Genomic DNA, 20146 nt, shown 5'->3' on the forward strand with positions numbered 1-20146 from the left:
CCCCTTCAAACCATATATTTAGGCGCTTCCAGAAGTTTGCACAGCCACGCACAGCAAAGAATGTCCTGGACCCTCGTTTACTTTGCGCTAAACCCATTTTGGGAGAATCCGTGGGTTCCTTTCATTTGATTTTGACTTTGTCAACACACCGTTAACCCTTCAACCGCAAATCATGATGTTTGTCAAAACCGGAAGTTCGGAGCAAACATTTTCCAAGATGGCGCAGCCCATGTTTCGCTAAGGAAACTTGTCAATACACTCTTTTAATTTAAACAATTACAATGCAAAGAAAGAAACATGATCATTTATTGCCAGCAACGGCAGCCAATGAGTTAATAAATCATCGCAGACCCGCATTTCCCCCTAAACCCTGTAGAGGCGCTAATGATTCTAAACGCCACAAATTGAGCGACATTTTAATGGTTAGAAACCACTTGTGGACGGCGCTGTGACGCTGTCATGGTCACAAGCAGGCGAAGGGAGTGTGCAAAAGTTGAAGTAGTTCTGCCAGCAAAACTTTAAAGTTCAAAGTACGCTGTGCCGACTAAACAAATTGCAGTTCGTGTGGAATAATGGCCCGATATTCTCGCGTTTCGGATACTGTTGGCTTGATTACGCTCCAAAACCCTCCTGTAAATGCATTAAGGTGAGTTGTGCTGCATCGTTGATTGGCATTTTTACTTTTATATATATTTTTTCTACATTGTACCTTTACTGCTCCCAATTTCTACATTGTACCTGTGCTGCTCCCACGTTGTTACGTAAATATCTTCACTGCATGGCTTTACTTCTTCTATCACAAATATTGAGAAAAACTGACAACGACATAACAAGACACTATGTCTGTTGTACAGTGCAGCTGTACGTCAGGGCATTGTGGACACTGTTAAGACAGCCCTCGACGATGTTGAGGTGAACTCTGTTGTCATATGTGGACAGAATGGAGTGTTTTGTGGGGGTAAGTACAGTTTTCTTTTACTCCACAATGTTTACTGTTATGTGTCTGTATGCCAATTAGGCATGTACCGGTATGATATTCTGACGGTATGATAACCTTAAGCCAAAATATCGCGATTAGGTATTGCAATTACTGCTCTATAATGTGTTACTTTGAGATATCTGGGGTTAAAACAAATAAATAAAAATCCATTAACCAGGATTTTTATTTTTCAACATATTAGCAAATTGGAACATAAGTATAATGTTCAGTTAAAATAAAAATAGCCTAACCCTTCAGCCACAGCTCAACACAATGACTATCAGAACAAAAATAATTGAATTATTTTCCATAAAAAGTATGTGTGTGTGACTCGTGTCATGTTTACATTATACACACTCTCTTTCTCAATACAGACAGTTGCCAGAGGAAAAAAAAAAAGTTTTACCATCGCTACACACACTGAACATGCTCTCGTAGCTGGTGGTAAATGTTCAGTAAGTGTTTAATAACATTTGATTTTGTATAAATGCGAAATCATAATTGAGGTATTGCCTCCTCGGCAGCCACCCTCCGCAACATGTTTTACATGTCGGTTAGCCCTCCTCCTCTAAGCCGTGGCCATCTGTAACTTTTTGTCGCCGAAGAATTCCCATTCCTTGCGATTTAGTTTTCTTTGATGGGGGAAAAAATTCAGGAGTTTCACCTCCTCCAGTCATCCTTTAGCAGCACAGCTGACTCACTAGCCACGTTTACATGCTGACTTTTATTCATACCGATTCAAATCATTCCGAATGGAAATTTCACATCAGCTGTTTACATGTCACTTCATCTATTCCGATCCAGCGTTTAGATGTGTCTGCCTTTATTCCGAAAGGACGTTTGACAACTGCCGTCTGACATGCGCAGATTAATCAAAACAAAGCGTCACGTTGCAAAACATGGAGATCGATCGTCAGATCAGCTGCTGTTTTAACTTTTCGAGTGGAAACAAAACTTCAGAATGATACGCCGTTCATTTAAAAAGTTGTGTGGGTGCGCTGTGCGTGTGCTTGGAAGCCATGTTGCAAGTGACGTTACTTACGTCACCAAGTGACGTCACCACGTCAGTACGGAGCATGTGCAGAAAGAACGCAACCAGACACCATTCCGCTTCCCTGTTTACATGATATAATTTTACTTCTAATCGGTTTGGGAAAAGGAATATTCCACCCCTGTGAATCGGAATGAAATTCCATTCGGTTTGGGCCTGTTCATTCCGAATGAGGTGTTTATATGGAATACATTTATTCGGTTTGAACAAATATTCCGATTGTAATTGGAATATTTGGCTCCATGTAAACATGGCAATTGACACTCAGCAACAGCTGGTGGGGGAGGGTTGAGCCTTACAGCTGTGAGGGATTCTTCCACGCATTTTTGGGATGTAAAAAATAGCTAATACCTTAGCGACGGTATGATAGACAATTTTTGCGGTTTTGAAACCTTGATGTTTTCATACCACGGAATACCTGAAAACCAGTAATCGGCACATGTCTAATGCCAAGTTAGAGTACATAAAATGTAGGGTGTGAACTCTGCTACAAGTAAAGATACTTTTATGGAATGTCCCTGAATGTTAACAGGTACCATATTTTCAAACCTTTCAGGGTCACAGGCCACTAAAGTTATACAATTCAAAATTGACTATTTTTGTCATTTTAAAGAAAATGAAATGCTATCATTGGCATATTGGTTTTTAAAGACTATTAATCAATATTGTATTTTTTATTATGAATTTATAAATAATCCAATCTTAATAAAAACCCAATAAATTAGTTTGTTAAAACCAATAGAAACAGAAATACACAGTGATTACTACCCAAGTAACAATCTAAAGTTGATTTTTTTCCCCCTTTGTGAGAGAATTTTATTCATGCTTAAAACACAACCATTATACATTATATTTTGTATACTTTGCTATCCTTGCATGAGAACATTGTACCATAGAGCATCATTGTTATATTAACCTGTTTGAGTGTGCCTTCCCATAGCCTTCGTAGACTGTATCACAATATGCCCAAATATGGACTGTTATGTTCCTGTGTTTTCCAATATGCCCTGAATGAATACAAGGGAGGACTGTGGCAGAGCCGGTGTTCAAGGTCTCAGCTCAAAGATGTTTTTGTATGGAAAAATACCCAGGTTTGTGAGATGATGAGTTTCGTTTCTTAGTAAGTTTCGTTTCACGGTGGGCTTTGGCACCGCCCTTTCAACAGTATAAATGTCCAGCCTCTATTATACTTCTTTGTACTTCTGGGTGATCACAGCTCCTGGCTGAATCACACCATTTTGTACCCGAGAGCTCTTGTTCGTAAAGCCTTCGAAGCAAAGCAATCTATGGTTGGGGTTGTATTCATTTCTCTAATCGAGCTATCGAGGTAACACTTGTCTTGGAATTCAAACTTGATCTTCCCTGACACCCTTCATAGTATTTTACTCATTGCATGATGGCATCGATAGTATTAGATGTCCTATACATTTTAACCAGCAGGACTGGCTGCGAATACTGATGTTTCAGTGCCTTTGATGTTTCTGTACGTCCAATCCGTTTTGACTGGCAGGGGCAACTGGACGAACATCCATTGGACATTACATTTTACATTTGAAAAAATGCCTAATGTGACTCCTTGATTTCAGTTTGGGGCATTAAAATATGAGTAAAGCATCCGTGCTTTACGTTACATTAACCAACATTACACAAGCAAGACATTTAGTTTGTGCATCTTCATTAACAGGAGCAGACATCAGAGAATTTGGTACTCCCATGACCGGACCTCCACTGGTGCCAATGATCCACGCTATAGAAGCTGCCAACAAGCCGGTGGTGGCGGCCATAGAGGGAATTGCTCTGGGTGGAGGCCTGGAGTTGGCGCTTGGCTGTCACTATCGAATAGCACACTCTAAAGTGAGTTCTATATTTTGATGCATTTTGCAGTTTCCAACTCCAAATCATACCCTTTAGTTGTGTCCTATCATCAAACTTCCTATCCTGGCTCAATTTCAGGCCAAAGTGGGGCTTCCCGAGGTGACTCTGGGTCTGCTACCTGCTGCGGGTGGATCCCAACGTTTGCCCAGGTTGACTGGACTACCGGCAGCTTTAGATCTCATCACCACTGGTAACTGTCTCACATTTTGGTCTCAATCTTTAAGTAAGTCAAATGTGATTTTTGTTGTGTTGTTCATTACTGTAAATGTGACTGTGCATGGTAGTTTGTTTGTATATGGCGGAAAACACTCAGGTGACTTGAAGTTCTGCTCTGAGACCCCCAATTTGGCCAAATTTAAAAATTGTCCGATATGCACGTGTGATACATCATTGGAAAGGTTAAAATCTCAATTTTCTGGAGGAAGAAAACTTTTGAACAAGAGGGCATTTAAAAAAAAAATAAAAATTTAAACAGCGAAACCCTATCTGGAGGTGAGATCACGCGAGAGCAGAATTAAAGACGCCATGACTTTAACGAGTTATTATCGCGTACTTACCTTGTTTCGATCCAAAAACTCCATGTAGCATGTATCACTGAGTGTCAAGACACAGCTGTGAACAGCCAAAGCTGGATTTTTGGGGGATTTTATGGGTGAAACATGGTACAATAACAAGGGTCGCGATGCAGAAATCGCAGACATCAAGGAGGGGTCGAGATTTTCTTTTTCATATATGTACCCTTTAAACTTTTTTTTTTCCAATTTTTCTTTGTTTGGATCGATTATTTCTCATCTAACATATCGGAGAAAATGGGACAGTAACAAAAAGAATACAATTAAGCGATAGTTATGAGGTAGACATCCGTGACTTTTTTACAGACACCATTTTTTTTCATTGTGATGTAATTTGTTGAAAAGTTTAAGCTATGCGAGTGAATAATTTTTTAAAGTCGTTTTTATTTATTTATTTATTTTTTTTGTTAAATGAAATATTAGACATAAATTAATGATTCTAAGCTAAAAACGACAGAAGTTTTGAATAATAAATATAATTAATTACCTTCGTTTTATGGCTGGGTCGTAACAAAAGCGATACGCAACGTCTGAAACGGACAAATTAAAAATAGTTCAGGTGCTTAATGTGCCATGAATCTGCTATGGCAGCATCTAGTCATATTGTTCTGTCAAACACAACAGTTGTTTCTGCTTAAAATACAGCAGTTTCTTTTAAAGAGTAGTGCAAGAGCAGAAACTGCTTTTTCAGTCTTGTCTGTGTTTTCCACCAAATGCATTGCGATTGGCTGAAAAGGTAAACATTTTAAATGAACTGAGCTGTTGATTTGTAACACAACTTTAAATGCGGCATTAGTGTCCTCAACTGACCAGCAGAGGTCAGCCTTTATCAGGATTTGTTATTGGAGTTGGTTCTATTGCTGAAGTTTTCTTTTAACCATGAGCATTTTGGTTCATAATCACATCTACTGAACATTTAGATTTTTCAATTAAGTTAACATTTGTGTATTTGCGATGAGGTAGGAATTTTTAAAACAAGACTTTGGAAAATATACATAAAACATCTTCTCAATGACTTATTTTTATTTGTTCAAGCACGTATACTCATTCCTTCTTGTCTCTCAGGCCGTCACGTCACCGCCGTTGAAGCATTGAAACTCTCTATAGTGGATCATCTTACTGATCACAACACTGTGGACGCAGCTGTCAAGTTTGCCAAGAGCGTTGCAGGTGAGATACGAAGCAAAGCACTGACAGCATGTCATGATATTCCCTCTCTGATGGGACAAGACGATTTCTACAAAAATATCATTTTTCTTTTTTGGAGACACCAACATCTACAATTGTTGAGGAAGTGAAAGGGACGAAAATACTCAGCTGTGGCTATGAATGTTTGATGGCTCTGTGAGATGTGCTCTGAAGTCTCCACTGCCTTTGCTCTATTATTCAGAAGGGGCAAAAGGGACCAACATTAGCAGAATATTCATCGAGTGTCCTTGGCAGTTTTTTTTTCTTTTAACTCATAGCCCGCCAGAGTCAACAATAAACATCTAGTTCATTTAAACTAGGAGTGCTGCCAGTGAACTTTCATCTTTCAGTGTCATTGACGGGGCCAGACCTCAAGGTCTAGCACTGTAAATTGCTGTCGACAAGTTAATTAGTAAAAGTAATAACATAATTTCTTTTCAGTTTTACATGTAAGGGTTGTACTGATACGATGAATATCGGAACCAATGTGGCACTAAGATGACATCCTTGGAATCGGGGAGTGCTACGAATATTCCATGTAAGTCATGCTGTACTGTCTTGAGTGATTGAGTTTTAGCATATCCCAAGACACTAAATGACTTTTCTTTCAAAGTGAATGGCATCGTTCATCCTGAAAAGAGAAATATATGAAATATTAAATATAAAAATTTGACGTTTCTTTAAATTCAGTAAAATTGTGAAGTTATTACAACAAAAATGACTATGACATGGCATTTTTTTAAGGACAGCCTGTATTATATTACAAGGTCTAATGTGTTACTGAAGGCTGAAGGCTGTGACGAGTCTGCGTGTAATCACACCCGAAGAGTGTACATGCCCTCTGGCTAACTCCTACAGGTTTTTGGCAACAAAACCTACTCGTGACAATAATTCCACAATTGATTAATCAGCCCTGACACAAAAAAAATAAGCCTGCCTAGAATATACCGACCAAATTTCGTTGTTATCTGTCCAAAGATAATGAAGGAATAGATAAAAAAATGATAGTGTACACACAACCACCAACAAAAGCTACAACAACACGAGTGGCGACTTGATAGCAAGTCACCTTGTAATAAAAAATACACTACTCCTCTACAGTGCTGATTTGTCTGAAAATCAGTGAATTGGAATGAACTCTAGACCTTACACAAGAAAACTAGGTGTTCAATATATCACCACACACAACACAAACATATGGTACATAAATAAAGTGTAGACACATTGGCTGCCATTGATTTTGACAGATGTCCAATCCCTTTGAACTGGGAAGGATGACAATGCATAGACTTCACTCAGTTGACTGGGCTCGGGGCCTATGCGTAATTTTTGAAAAATGTAAAATATTTTCAAAACCAAAGCCGCTAGCGACCTAAAACTAAAACACGCACCTCCTTTATGGCTGAGCTATGCTTCTGCGTTGCGGTGACTGCGTAGTGACGGTGTAGACCCTACGGCGTCAATGAGCATTCGATAGTTCTGCGGCACGTTGCTCTGTAATTCACCGCCAAGCCACTAGAGGGGTGTGGCATTGTGTTTTTACGGTTTTGGGGGACCCTTGTCGACTTCCTCTAGTTTTCTTCCGGTTAGACTGCAATGCCAACGGAGATGGTACGCTTGAATGTGGATCTTCAGCTCATCAGCATTGAACAGCAAATGTTGATCATACAAATGTTGAGGCGCAGGCGATGCAGAAGACTGTTGCAGAGGTGGTCCGTCCGACTGTTGATGCCGCACAGACTGGCAGTCACATTACGAGTTCTAGCACCGTACCCATTCACGACGCTAGATGGCGCCAGATATCATTGAAGCGAATGCTGAACTTGAAGAGTAATGTTCTGTCATGACAGATATCAGCTACTCTCAAGTTTAACCAGTTTGCATTATTTTATTGCAATGTTTTTCCTTATTCAGATTTGTTTCAAGACTACAGTTACAGTTTGACCTCACTTTGATGGTTAATGCAGTTATTGCAAATTTTGTTGTTTCATCACAATAAATTGGTTTATTTACATTTCAAAAACCAGAAGCCATTCATTTACGAATGTGATTGCACTCGTTTACATATTTAAATGTTCACATATTAAGATTTTAAAGAGGCAAAATAACATGCTTTTTCTTTCAAATATATTGTTATAATCATTTGTTTCAGATGTACCGTAATTATTTTATGTATAAAAATTAATTTGGTGTTCAAAAAGTCTTTTTTTCAAACTTGAGTCTTGAAAAAGAGGGGGTTGTCGTATAATCAGGGCCGTCTTATATTCGGGCCCATAAGGTAATTATTTTTCTATACAAGTATAACAAAACTTAAAATGGCTATAAAATTCTCAAATTTTACGTTAGATACACACAAATCACCAAATGCAGAGATATTCCCCTATATTTGCAGTCAATAGCAATGTTTAACATATCATATAAGGTTTTCCCCAAAATAGCAACTTAATAGTGTTTTGTTTAGTGCAGGTTTTCAACAGCTAATAAATCACTCAACTTTCACATCAGAAACTTAATACTGGAGGAAAGCATGCAGAATCATCTTAATTTTACTCAACAAAAGCTAAATTAGCATTTTTCTATATACAATCACAACTCATTTAGGTTGAATTCCGCTATTGTTCAGAGATACAAAATTCAACGTGGCGGCCGTAACAAAACAAAGAGCTTTTTGAGTTGAAAATTCTTATAAATAAATGGGGGAAATTTCTATAGATATGAACGTGAAATAGTTTAGATACTTGGTTAAAAGCAAAACACGGGCAGTTATCGTTCATTTCATGTAAATATTTCAAGCAAAAGCTACGGTATTGTGTAATCCAACATGGCGGTCGTCATGAAACAGAGATTTTGCGGAATTTCTATGGATATGAATGTAAAACACTCTAGACCAGTTGTTCTTAACCTTGTTAAAGGTGCCGAACCCCATGAGTTTCACACTTGCATTAATCAAACCCTTTGGAATTAGAAAAATCATTTTTCTTTCAAATTCAAAATCGATACATCCAAGCTAGCAAGGTAAAGCCCAAGCGAATTTCCATTCAAATTTCTTCTCATTTAGACAGCATGTTTTTAAACAGGCCAAAATATATGTTTTTATCTTTATGCCTGCAGCATCATCAGACCACTAAACTAGGAATGGTCCAATGTGCAAGTCTTTGAGTTTTTCATTTTAATTTGGAGGAATATATTGTTCAACATTGAACTTGCTTCGTTGCATTAACCTTGACCGTGCAGTTTCTGTCAAGTTTACATCTCAAGTGATATCAAATTTAATGAAAAACCCTGCACAAAATGACCGCCTGATTTGTACACAAATTCAATATGTTAAAAAAACATAAACATGTATCTTCTCACAAATCCAATAAACAGTGTGAATTTATAACAAATAATTTTGCCTGTTAGGTATGAGTGTGTGCGTGAATGGTTGTATGTCTCATTGTGTCCTGCGATTGGCTGGCAACTGATTCAGGGTGTACCCCGCCTACTGCCCGTAGTTGGCTGGGATAGGCTTCAGCACCTCCACGACCCTCGTGAGGATAAGCGGCATGGAATATAATGAAAGAATGAATAATTTGATTTCACAATGGAAAATGAAACTTGATTCATTTCACAGTTTCAATTTTTGTTTTCATGTTGACATTTTCATTCTATCAAATTCTTGCCACACATACTATTTTCATGGTCTAAGATGTGACAGCTTTTTTTTTTTTTTTTTTTTTTAATGTAAACGCAGTTCATGTTACCCGTAGCTCCATTGTTCTTCCTCTTACCAAGTGAGAGTCAACCTTCCACTGAGGAAACTTGTTTCTTCCCCAATCAGATAGAGGACTAGCAGTTGAAAGAATTGGAATAAAGCCTGTAAATTGGGGACTAACAGTCCCAAAAATGGGTCTAAATGCAAATTTGCCTAGATTTTAGCGTCCAAAAATCTGCGTGTCTCAACCGAACCCCTTAGACCAGACATGTCCAAAGTCCGGCCCGGGGGCCAAATGCGGCCCCTGGTCAAATTTCATCCGGCCCCCAGCCTCTGTCATAAAATCAATAACGTCTGGCCCGCACACAGACTTAATAAATTGGTCAACAGTACTGCTACCAGCATATGAAGTAGCTTACACACGAAATGCAGCTCCTTATTTATCCGCTAAAGTCAGCAGCACTCTAAGCAACATTACCCCATGTGACCCTTAACTCTCAATTTTCTAAAATGGTGACAATTAACACAAAAAAGAAAGTTGACTGCAACGGCCGACGCTTCAGGGATAGGTGGAAATTGGACTATTTCTTCACTAAAATACGCAATAACTGTGTCTGCCTCATTTGCAAAGAGACAGTCGCTGTTTTAAAGAGTTCAATGTGAGGCGATATTACCAAACAAGAGACACTGACATGTATGACAAGATTACAGGGAAGATACATAGCGAGAAATTAAAGCAACTTGAAGCTAGTTTAATTTCACAGCAGCAGTATTTCGCAAGAACCCGAGAATCGAAAGAGAATACCACAAAGGCTAGTTGTTGATATTATTAATCAAAAAAAAAAAATAAAGCAAATGTGACACACAGAATGGCTTGCTAAAATTTACTTAAATATATTGTTCTACGTAAAGAACGTCAACCAAGGTCGGCCCCCCACATTTTTACCACACCAAATCTGGCCCCCTTTGCAAAACGTTTGGACACCCCTGCCTTAGACCAACTCCCCAAACCCCACGGGTTCGACTGAACCCAGGTTAAGAAACACTGCTCTAGACTTTTAGTTAAAATAAAAAAATAAAATAAAACGGCAGTTATCATTCATTTTACGTAAATATTTCTAGCTAAAGTTAGGCAAATTTTTTCCCGTTCATTTCATTGTATTTACAACTTTTCAAAGTGCATGCATGGTGCGATTACCTTGAATCCTTGACCAAATCACTGTTTAGACACTTCTGCCTTCTTGTATGCATTAAAACATCTGTCCTATTTCCACTTAAATCCGGCGTTAGAACGCAGTGTGTTTGAGTTTAGCACAGTGAAAGCCAACGCAACTTCTGTCTGGGTCCGGCCCTCTACGGGAAGGCGTGGCACAATGTCTATGGGAGCTTTCTTGTCAACTGATGGTGGAGTCTATGGGCAGTGAATGATCATATGTTAGTGCCATTAGCGACGATAGATGTCCAATCCTTTTGGACATGTTACAGTGAAAAACAAAACTAACAAATTAAAGAGTACAATAATATATGTTCAATACATTTTAATTTGGAGAGCTACCATCGATGTTATTAATAGCATGAGTCATTCGTATAGACAATTGGCTGTATATTTGTAGATAGTGTTTGAGCTTAAAATGTGGCACATCTTAGTTTTCATACGAGCGCAAAGCTCGGCGCAAATGTGATTTTGAGGGAAAAAAATCAGTCATATTAAGACACTGATTCGTACTGATTTCTCTGCAATATTGGCTCATTCACTGCCATTGACAGGGATGAACGTCCAGTCCATTTGAACTGGGAGGGTGGCAGGGAAAGTCTATTCCTTGCCACCCTCCCAGTTCAAGTGGATATACATCTACTGCATAAGTGATAAACTAATGTAGCGAACATTCGTTGCCAGCCTCTCCCAATTTCAAAGGATTCAACGTTTTTCGCCGACTAATAGGTTGGGAATGTCTTAATGGCACTAATCAGAACATTGCAAAACTGTCATGGAGTGATCATGTGACCTAACCAGTTGAGAGCATCCATGTGTCAAAAACAGTACAAGAGTGCATTTGAATGGTCGCACGTGTTGCCATCAGAGGCCACACATGCGCGGATTAAGTCTTTTAGCGCAGCGGTTGCGACATCTGTCGGGACAACCCTCTCGCCGTGCAACAAATCCGTGGAAACAGTGCAACCATTTACAGATTAATGGTTGAATGCATTATTATATTCCATTGCGACTCCACCTTGACTTTGATTTTAAATTTTGGTAAGTTTTCCTTGTGAATGTTTTGAATAACCATCCGTGTATTATTGAGCCATTGTACAGATTCTGCTTTTGTTTATTGGCGCAAATTTGAGACAGTGGATTGCTGAGTGACCTGTTTAATCTTTGCCACGGTGACCCATTTTCAGGAGCTCAGTGTAATTCAGATGTGCTGTGAAGGATTCTAACCACTGTCTCATGTAATCATGTCAGGAGACACAGGAATGGGGAATTTAGTTGATTTTTTCCCCCTCCATTTACCCCAGATTGAAATCAGTGCAGACACCAGATCTCTTTGAAATATTGCGTCCTCCCGTGGCGTCCCACCAGGAAATATACTTCTAAATTAAAAGACGGCTCGAGACCGCACACAGTGAATCCCTAGGGGAGAAGGCAGACAATGGGATTGTGAGGTAGTTCTGAGACTAAAAACAACAACAAAAATCCTTTTGTTAGAACAATAATGTCTTGTAAACTTTACAGAGGATGACACAGATTGGTTTTTCAATTTTCTGAAACATTACGGCCTCGCTATGTGACCGTAATAAGATAGAACTTGTAATTTTAGCCCATTCTGTAGAGTTGTACACAATTTTTCAGACTATAAATCACACTTTTTTCAGAATTCAGCTATGCCTCAGATTTTTCAGGTGCAACTTAAGAAGTGAGCTTGACTAGAGCATATATTAGTATTTATTTGTATATCACGATATTTTGTATCCCAATAGGTTATCAGTATGTTCCCACTAAGAATCAAACTTTTTTTATTTATTTATTTTTTTTAAAAAGATGTCACCGTTCAATGAAGGAACCAACAGGATGCTACCAAAATTTTACACAAGACAAAAAAAAAAGTCAATTTGCAGCACTTTTTTTATTTGAATGAACAGGACTTTTGTCCAATTTTTGTACTTAGAAATTTATGTTTTATACTGAGAACCTCTATTAAAAAATTTAACAAGTTTTATGTACTTAAAACAGTACAGTTGAAGACTACAGTTAAGTAAGCTGTCATAAAATATTGTTTTTTTAAGGAAGCTATAATAAGATTTTATTTTTGAAGGAAATAGTCATCCATTATTGTTACTTACAACATGCCTAAAACAACTTCAAGTTAAATTGTGAAGGTAAAGTGACATTTATCCCATTAATAGTTTAATTAATCATCTGATTAATCAATTTTTACAAATAATCGTTAGTTGCAGCAAAGGGCGTAGGTTTGCAAAAGGACGGTAGGGACATATCACTACCAACTTGTCAGGATGTTCAAATTGTCCTCATCAACTTTTAAGCAACCTTATTTGCATTTTATGATCAGTTAAGTTATATAGGTAATTTAGGTTGTCTTTTAGGTTGTGAAATATTTTCATGATGTTCAGACTTACATTTTACCTTTTCACTTGCTGAATGTACCGTTCCATTTTCCCCCTTCAAACGCACATTTGATTTGCTGAGGACTTGCATTTATTTAAAATAGACTTGTTTATTTTCTGCATTATTTATTTAATAAAATTTTATTTATGTTATTTTTATTTGCAGCCTATGCAGACATTTTTCAGATAATCACACATAAAAAGCAGTCGTGTTTTACCTGCAGGAAGGCTCAATTTTTATTTATTTTTGTTGTTGTACCCTAAGACTTTTTTTCAGTTATACTTAATTTATTTAGACACACAAAGCTGAGTGGTCTTAAGACAATGAAAATGTTTATTTTTTTCATTCCTGGATATGTAAGAGATGATTATCAAGTTTGTAATAATTGTGTATGTTGATATAATTTAAGCTATCTTCAAATGTTGCAATTTAATTTTGCTAATACAATCCAGAAATTTATTCTGGAAATTTTCAAAAGATTTCTTTAGTAGTTTTGGTAAACAAAGGTTTGAATCGAAAGGTGTATCACCTGAACCAATACCCGTGAAAGTAAGCATAAGTCAATACAGATTTATTTTGCATTGATCATTTAGCCTATCAATTAATTAGGTTTATATTCATAAGAAAATGTAACTCTGACCCCGGTTCACCTGTACCTCAATCTGTTTGGTCTTATAAATGCAAAAAGTGCACATGCAGGTTATGCTGTTATATCGTTGGTTGCAGTCCTAGTGTCATTGAATTATTTGACTTTCATTTTTTTTTTTTTTTTTATCATCTTCATAACGCATTTTTTGACTAGTGTGACATACTCCAGAGTGTCACATAGTCTGGAAAATGCAGTCATATTGTACAAAAGCAAAAAATAAAAAATAAAAAAAAAAAGGATAGATATTTGGAATTTTTGCACAAAAATGCAAATATTTGTCTGAAATGTCCTCTGAGTCAGCTCTTTTCCCTTTCAGAACAGTCTCTGGATGCCCGGCGCATCAGCACCCGGCCATGCCCTTGCCCCCCCGATTTGGATGCCCTATTTGAGGCAGCGATGCAGAAGGTGCGCCAGAGCGCCCGTGGAGCCATAGCGCCAGTGGCTTGCGTCCAGGCGCTGCAGGCAGCCGCCACTCTGCCCTACGCCCGAGGCATGGAGCGAGAAAAGGAGCTGATGGCCACGTTGTTCACCTCTGGCCAGGCTCGAGCACTGCAGTACAGTTTCTTTGCACAGAGAGCTGTAGCCAGGTGGAGCATCCCCAGTGGAGCACGCTGGGATGGCAGCAAGCCCAGGCCCGTTCTCAAAACAGCGGTCATCGGTAAGATTGGAACACGTGCATATGGACTAAACTTGACAACATCTATAAACTAATTTTGGATATTTTTAGGACAAGGAGGAACAAATTCAAAAAGTCCTTTTAAAAAACTAACAGAAGCAGCCTTGTTGAAACAAAACATAAAAGCAGCACAGCCTGAGGCTTAAAATTTGTCAAGGTTTTAATTTTCAAAATGGCCCCTCTCCAAACTTGTATCAGCCTCTGTTTATATCTCAATATAATATACTGAGTTGACCTGCTCTATGTGTCTAGTATGACAACACTAAATTGGCTGAGGTGACATAAACTAATGCTGAGTCTGAATCACTTTTTCGGATTATCGTAAATGTACTATGAAAATCATTTTTTGGAGGTGAAACATACAAAATAATGAAATGAAAAGCAGTAAAAGAAAAAATCTTAATGTTTTGCCCTGTAGTTGGCTTGCTTATCGGTAAGGGTGCAAACAATTTCATTGTGCGGTGTTTGCAACCGTGAATCATGAATTAATTAGGGCTGTCAAAATTATCGCATTAACGGGCGGTAATTAATTTTTTAAATTCATTCATTCATTTTCCATGCCGCTTTTTCCTCACGAGGGTCGCGGAGGTGCAATCACGTTAAAATATTTGACGCATTTAACGCACATGCCCTGCTCAAACAGATTAAAATGACAGCACAGTGTCATATCCACTTGTGTTTTTTGGTGTTTTGTCGCCCTCTGCTGGCGCTTGGGTGCGACTGATTTTATGAGTTTCAGCACCATGAGCATTGTGTAATTATTGACATCAACAATGGCGAGCTACTACCGTAATTTCCCGAATATAACGCGCACTTCTTTCCCCAAAATCAACTTGTAAAATCATGGTGCGCATTATACTCGGGTACAGGGATGGAGACAGAAATATATCTATATTATATATATATATAAAAACCGATTATTATTATTTTTTTTTTTTTATTGACACGGCCATGTTGTGTTGAAGAAACGTATGCGGCGATCCGTTGCCGACCATTATGGTACGTGACGTCACCATTTTGTTTCGGTAATACTTCACTCTGATCGGTCGAATGAGTTCGTCTGTGTTAAATTTTTTTGTTGTTGTCACTTTTTACGCTTTTTTCACTCTTCATAAAGCACAGAATTTAGTTTCTTGAACTCATTTAAGTCAACGTTTATTGCAGCTCCGCAAATCGGACTATAACAAACGTAACACAACAGACTTCCTGTGTCCATCAACTATATCTGTCCCTCGGGAAACTCAAACCCAAATAACAATAGTTCCTCTTGTTACAGTAGCGATGCGCTCGTTCCGATTTCCGACTTCGGTCCTCAATTTTATTTTACCGTATCAATCCATGGAAGAAACATTTATTCGTCATGATGAAACGATCAAGTTATACAGCAGCCTTTAAAAGAAAAGTCACATCTGTTTTGTTTTCTCCTGGATTTTGGTAAGTTGGAGAAGTTGTCAGATCATATTTTTACCATGCATATTGTCAGCTTACTGTAATGTTTTGAACTACCAATGTGCTATGCTTGTGCTGTGTTTCACTAGTCAGTAAAATGAAATTTCTGTATCTGTACACGAGCTGTGTTTTCTTGTATTCTTCTATTTATTGGCGCTAAAATTTGGGTGCGCATTATACACGGGTACAATAATTTTCCCTAGATTTTACGAGTAAATTTGGGGTGCGCGTTATACACGGGTGCGCCTTATATTCGGGAAATTACGGTAGTTTATTTTTTGTTTGAAAATTTTGCAAATTTTATTAAAACCAAAACATTAAGAGGGGTTTTAATATAAAATTTCTATAACTTGTACTAACATTTATCTTTTAAGAACTACAAGTCTTTCTATCCATGGATCGCTTTAACAGAATGTTAATGCCATCTTGTTGATTTATTGTTATAATAAACAAATACAGTACTAATGTACAGTATGTTGAATGTATATATCCGTCTTTTGTGTTATCTTTCCATTCCAACAATAATTTACAGAAAAATATGGCATATTTTATAGATGATTTGAATTGCGATTAATTACGATTAATTAATTTTTAAGCTCTGACTAACTCGATTAAAATGTTTAATCGTTTGACAGCCCTAAAATTAATGCATTCACTGGATTTGGATGCGTATCGCTGTCAATGGCAGCAAATGACTTAAAACCATCACTTGCCAACCATTTATTCCACCTGGTACAAGGCGAAGTCACCTCCCTACAGGGAGTGTTGTTGGTTGAGAACTCCGGATATGTGAAGCTCAGCAGCTTGCGCATTAAAATTGCAGGCTTGAATGCAACGGCACATTCTGCTTCAAGGCAAAAAAGCATTGTGGTGTTGAAATTATCACACAAAAGGAGGTCTGTAACTGACGTACTACATTGAAATAGAAAACTACGTCTGTTAAAGCGGAGAAAATCAACTTTCTTCAATAGCAGTTACTTTCTATTTTTTACCGTTTTATGTCTTTGGTCTTCTCAGGTCTTGGTACAATGGGGAGAGGAATAACAGTCTCCCTTGCTCAGGCGGGTTTGTCTGTGGTTGCCGTGGAAGCTCAGGAGAAGCCACTGAGGGAAGCAAAGCAGGCCATATCAGGTATGCTACAGCGGGGGGCACAAAGACGAGGGGTAGCCTCAGCGCTTGACCGAATCACCTACAGCCAAAAGCTCCAGGCACTGGCGGATGTCGACTTGGTCATCGAGGCTGTGTTTGAAGATTTGGAGCTGAAAAAGCAGCTCTTCCAGCAGCTGTCTGCTGTTTGTAAACCTGGAGCGTTCTTATGCACCAACACGTCCACGTTAGACATCGACGTCCTGGCATCACAGAGCCGCCATCCAGAGCTGGTGGTCGGGATGCATTTCTTTGCCCCGGCGCACGTTATGAAGCTGTTGGAGGTGGTGTACGGGTCGCGCTCCTCTCTCGAAACTGTGGCCACGGCTATGAATCTGGGAAAGAAACTGGGTAAAGTTAGCGTGGCTGTCGGGAACTGCCGCGGGTTTGTGGGGAACCGCATGCTGAAGCCATATATGGAACAAGGCTTGTTCTTGCTGGAAGAAGGAGCCACGCCTCAGTTGGTGGATAGCGTGTTGGAGGAGTTTGGCTTCGCCATGGGGCTCTTTAGAATGTCTGACCTCTCAGGGATAGATGTGGGTTGGAGGGTCAGGAAGGCGGAAGGCCTGGTACAGCCCGGCACGTCAACCAGAGTCCGGAATGGTCGCAGGTACAGTCCCCTTGGAGATCTTCTCTACGAACAAGGGCGGTTTGGACAGAAAACAGGCTGTGGATGGTATCGTTATGACAACAGTCGTGAAGCCAGGCCAGACTCGTGGTTGTACAGCTTTCTGGAGGAGTATCGAGCCAGACATCACCTGGCGGTACGCCGCATAGATGGCCAGGAGGTGCTGGAGCGCTGCCTGTATACCCTCATCAACGAGGGCTTCCGAATCCTGGAAGAAGGAATAGCGGCCGGACCCGAAGATGTCGACGTCATCTATGTCTTCGGCTACGGTTGGCCCAAGCATCGTGGCGGGCCCATGTTCTATGCGAGTATGGTAGGGCTGACCAAGATTTTGGAGAGGCTGGAGCACTATCAGCAGGCTCACCCCGATGTGCCTTACCTGCAGCCTTGCGTTCTGCTTCGTCGGCTGGTGGACAGTGGCAGCCCACCTGTCCATAAGTGGAGGGAAATCATACAAAAAACTTGCAGCCACTTGTAAATTAGCTAGATTTCTCGACACTTTGGAACCTCATGACTGATTTCTTACATGCCAATCATATTTTAAAGTACAACCAAATAAGCTATCTCTCTGAGCATCGGATCTTTCATTTGTTTTTAATTATTTTATGTTGAATTGCTTTTCATTCATAATGTGACTTTCTTCCTCAACGTCAGATTTACATTCACAGTCAAAGTTAATTACAGTCAACCTATTGGCACCACCTGCTATTTGAAGCTTATTCATTTAGCCTGAAAGCCACTATTTAACTACATATTTTGTTTAATTAAAAGTCTGCCACTAAAGTAGCTTATAATGGTCGAATGGGAACATTTCAATAAAAATCTAAATGTTCTACTGAAGAAACAAAACACACACAAACCTGACTTTGAATTCAAAATGACGTGCCCCATAAGACTACTTGTTTTACATGCCATTTATAACTTTACACTCATTTTTCTTGCAGATTTAAAGCCCTCTTTTGCCTAATTGGAGGATTTAGGGTTTTTGCATTTTTTACATCATTGTAAAGAGTGTTTCTTTGACTTTTATCTAATTGGAGTTGGAGGCAGGGATCTAAATCCGACGATTACGCTGCAAAGATTACAATGTGACTTGTGCAGTTGGCGCTCCATAAGCCCCATCTGACTGGTGCAGGGGCGGATGTCGATTGTGCGATGGAAGAAATGAAAGAGAGCAGCACAAAGAGGCGGACATCCTGTCAAGTTCAGCCGCAGCTCACGTTGAGTATGAGTTGATTAAAAATGTAAAACTCACGTGTGCCAAAGTAAAAACAAACAAAAAACATGTAGAGCAACTGTGACCTGTAATAACCCCTCAGGAGACAATCTGCAGTTTAATCTGGAACGGCACGAACCGCTCAACATCTGTAGCCTGTTACCAGATTTCATGAACTGATATAGCAACTACATTCTTCATAATAAATTACTGTGTTGACTATATCTGATGCTATAATACCATCTGTGTGTTTTATTTTGTACATCTTCATGACCTAATAAAAAGCAATTCAAAAGCATTAAATATTTTTAAAGATAATGATAGATATTATAATACGTACTGGTCAATGTGTTGCTTTCATGCATACACTGTTCTTACGTGATTTTGGGGTGCTAAATCCAATTCTGACCCTAGTTTTTTTCTGGTAGCTCTACTTTGTTTTTTTTTGGTTTGTTTTTTGTTTTTGTTTTTTTGCAAATGAAATGATTTTTTTGTACAATTAAAAATTAATTAACAGTGGGTTTCTAGCTGGTATTTAAAAAAAAATAGCCCAAATATAACCAGATGTAGTAAAATAATACCTGTTATGCCATGTTTTACCATACATGCCATACAACAGTGGTAAAACTTTGATAAGCAAACGTTGACGATGATTAATATATGACTATCTAAAGGTGGTATTGGGTGAAAATATATGAATCTGTAAAATACTACTAGTATGAGAATATCAAAAATGCATATTGCATACAGATAAAAATAATGACAGATTTGAAATCATCAATCAGAAATTGTATAGATTTGTTAAAAAAAAATTTGTGCAACAGAAAATGAAAAAAAAATGTTGGCCAGTGTTATTTATCATTTAACAATTTCGCTGTTCAAGCCAAATATTTTGACATGGTACATCATGTATCGTCAAATCTGTTTGAACTGTTATGGCTGGCAGAGTTATGTTACAGTGCCATTAACGGTGATGGACGTCCAACTCATTTGGATTGGGAGAGCACATCAGTCCAAATGGATTGGACGTCTATCGCCGTCAATGGCAGCTAATGTTAATTTATGAAATAACAAATGCAATCCAATAGTAGAGAGGTTGTTGATCTGTTTCCTTAGTTTCCGTAGTGTAAGAGCCTAAGACGCCATTGGACAAAGTTATGGTGCGGTCAATGTAAAAACAGCTAATTTTTAAAGTAATCATGGTTCATCTTTCAATTTCAATCGCATCAAATGCATTAAAAAGTACCTTTCATGCATTTTAGGTATTTTTGCTGCTACCTACCAACCATGTGACTCATTCGTCAAGATTTGAACCATGAAGTTTTGAACTATGAGGCACATGCTGAACTACTTGACCACAGTACAGTCAAATTTGGGCTACCATTAACAGGGATAGCC

At 38.6% G+C, this 20146-nt stretch overlaps 1 protein-coding gene across 2 annotated transcripts; it reads left to right on the forward strand.

The window, feature by feature from the left end:
• Positions 1 to 434: 434 nt before the first annotated feature.
• Positions 435 to 19060, forward strand: ehhadh (enoyl-CoA, hydratase/3-hydroxyacyl CoA dehydrogenase). 2 transcript variants are annotated; one of them, XM_057852540.1, is made up of 7 exons: positions 435 to 646; positions 855 to 958; positions 3715 to 3884; positions 3984 to 4095; positions 5543 to 5647; positions 13950 to 14291; positions 16776 to 19060. In XM_057852540.1, exons 1-7 carry the CDS (start codon positions 573 to 575, stop codon positions 18008 to 18010), a joined length of 2142 nt encoding a protein of 713 aa, XP_057708523.1. In that variant the 5' UTR covers positions 435 to 572; the 3' UTR covers positions 18011 to 19060. The 2 variants fall into 2 exon arrangements, with proteins under 2 accessions (XP_057708523.1, XP_057708524.1); XM_057852541.1 differs by having other exon boundaries at positions 513 to 646; positions 860 to 958.
• Positions 19061 to 20146: the final 1086 nt, after the last annotated feature.

The sequence above is a fragment of the Corythoichthys intestinalis genome, chromosome 12, assembly GCF_030265065.1.
Source record: "Corythoichthys intestinalis isolate RoL2023-P3 chromosome 12, ASM3026506v1, whole genome shotgun sequence".
NCBI lineage: Eukaryota > Metazoa > Chordata > Actinopteri > Syngnathiformes > Syngnathidae > Corythoichthys > Corythoichthys intestinalis.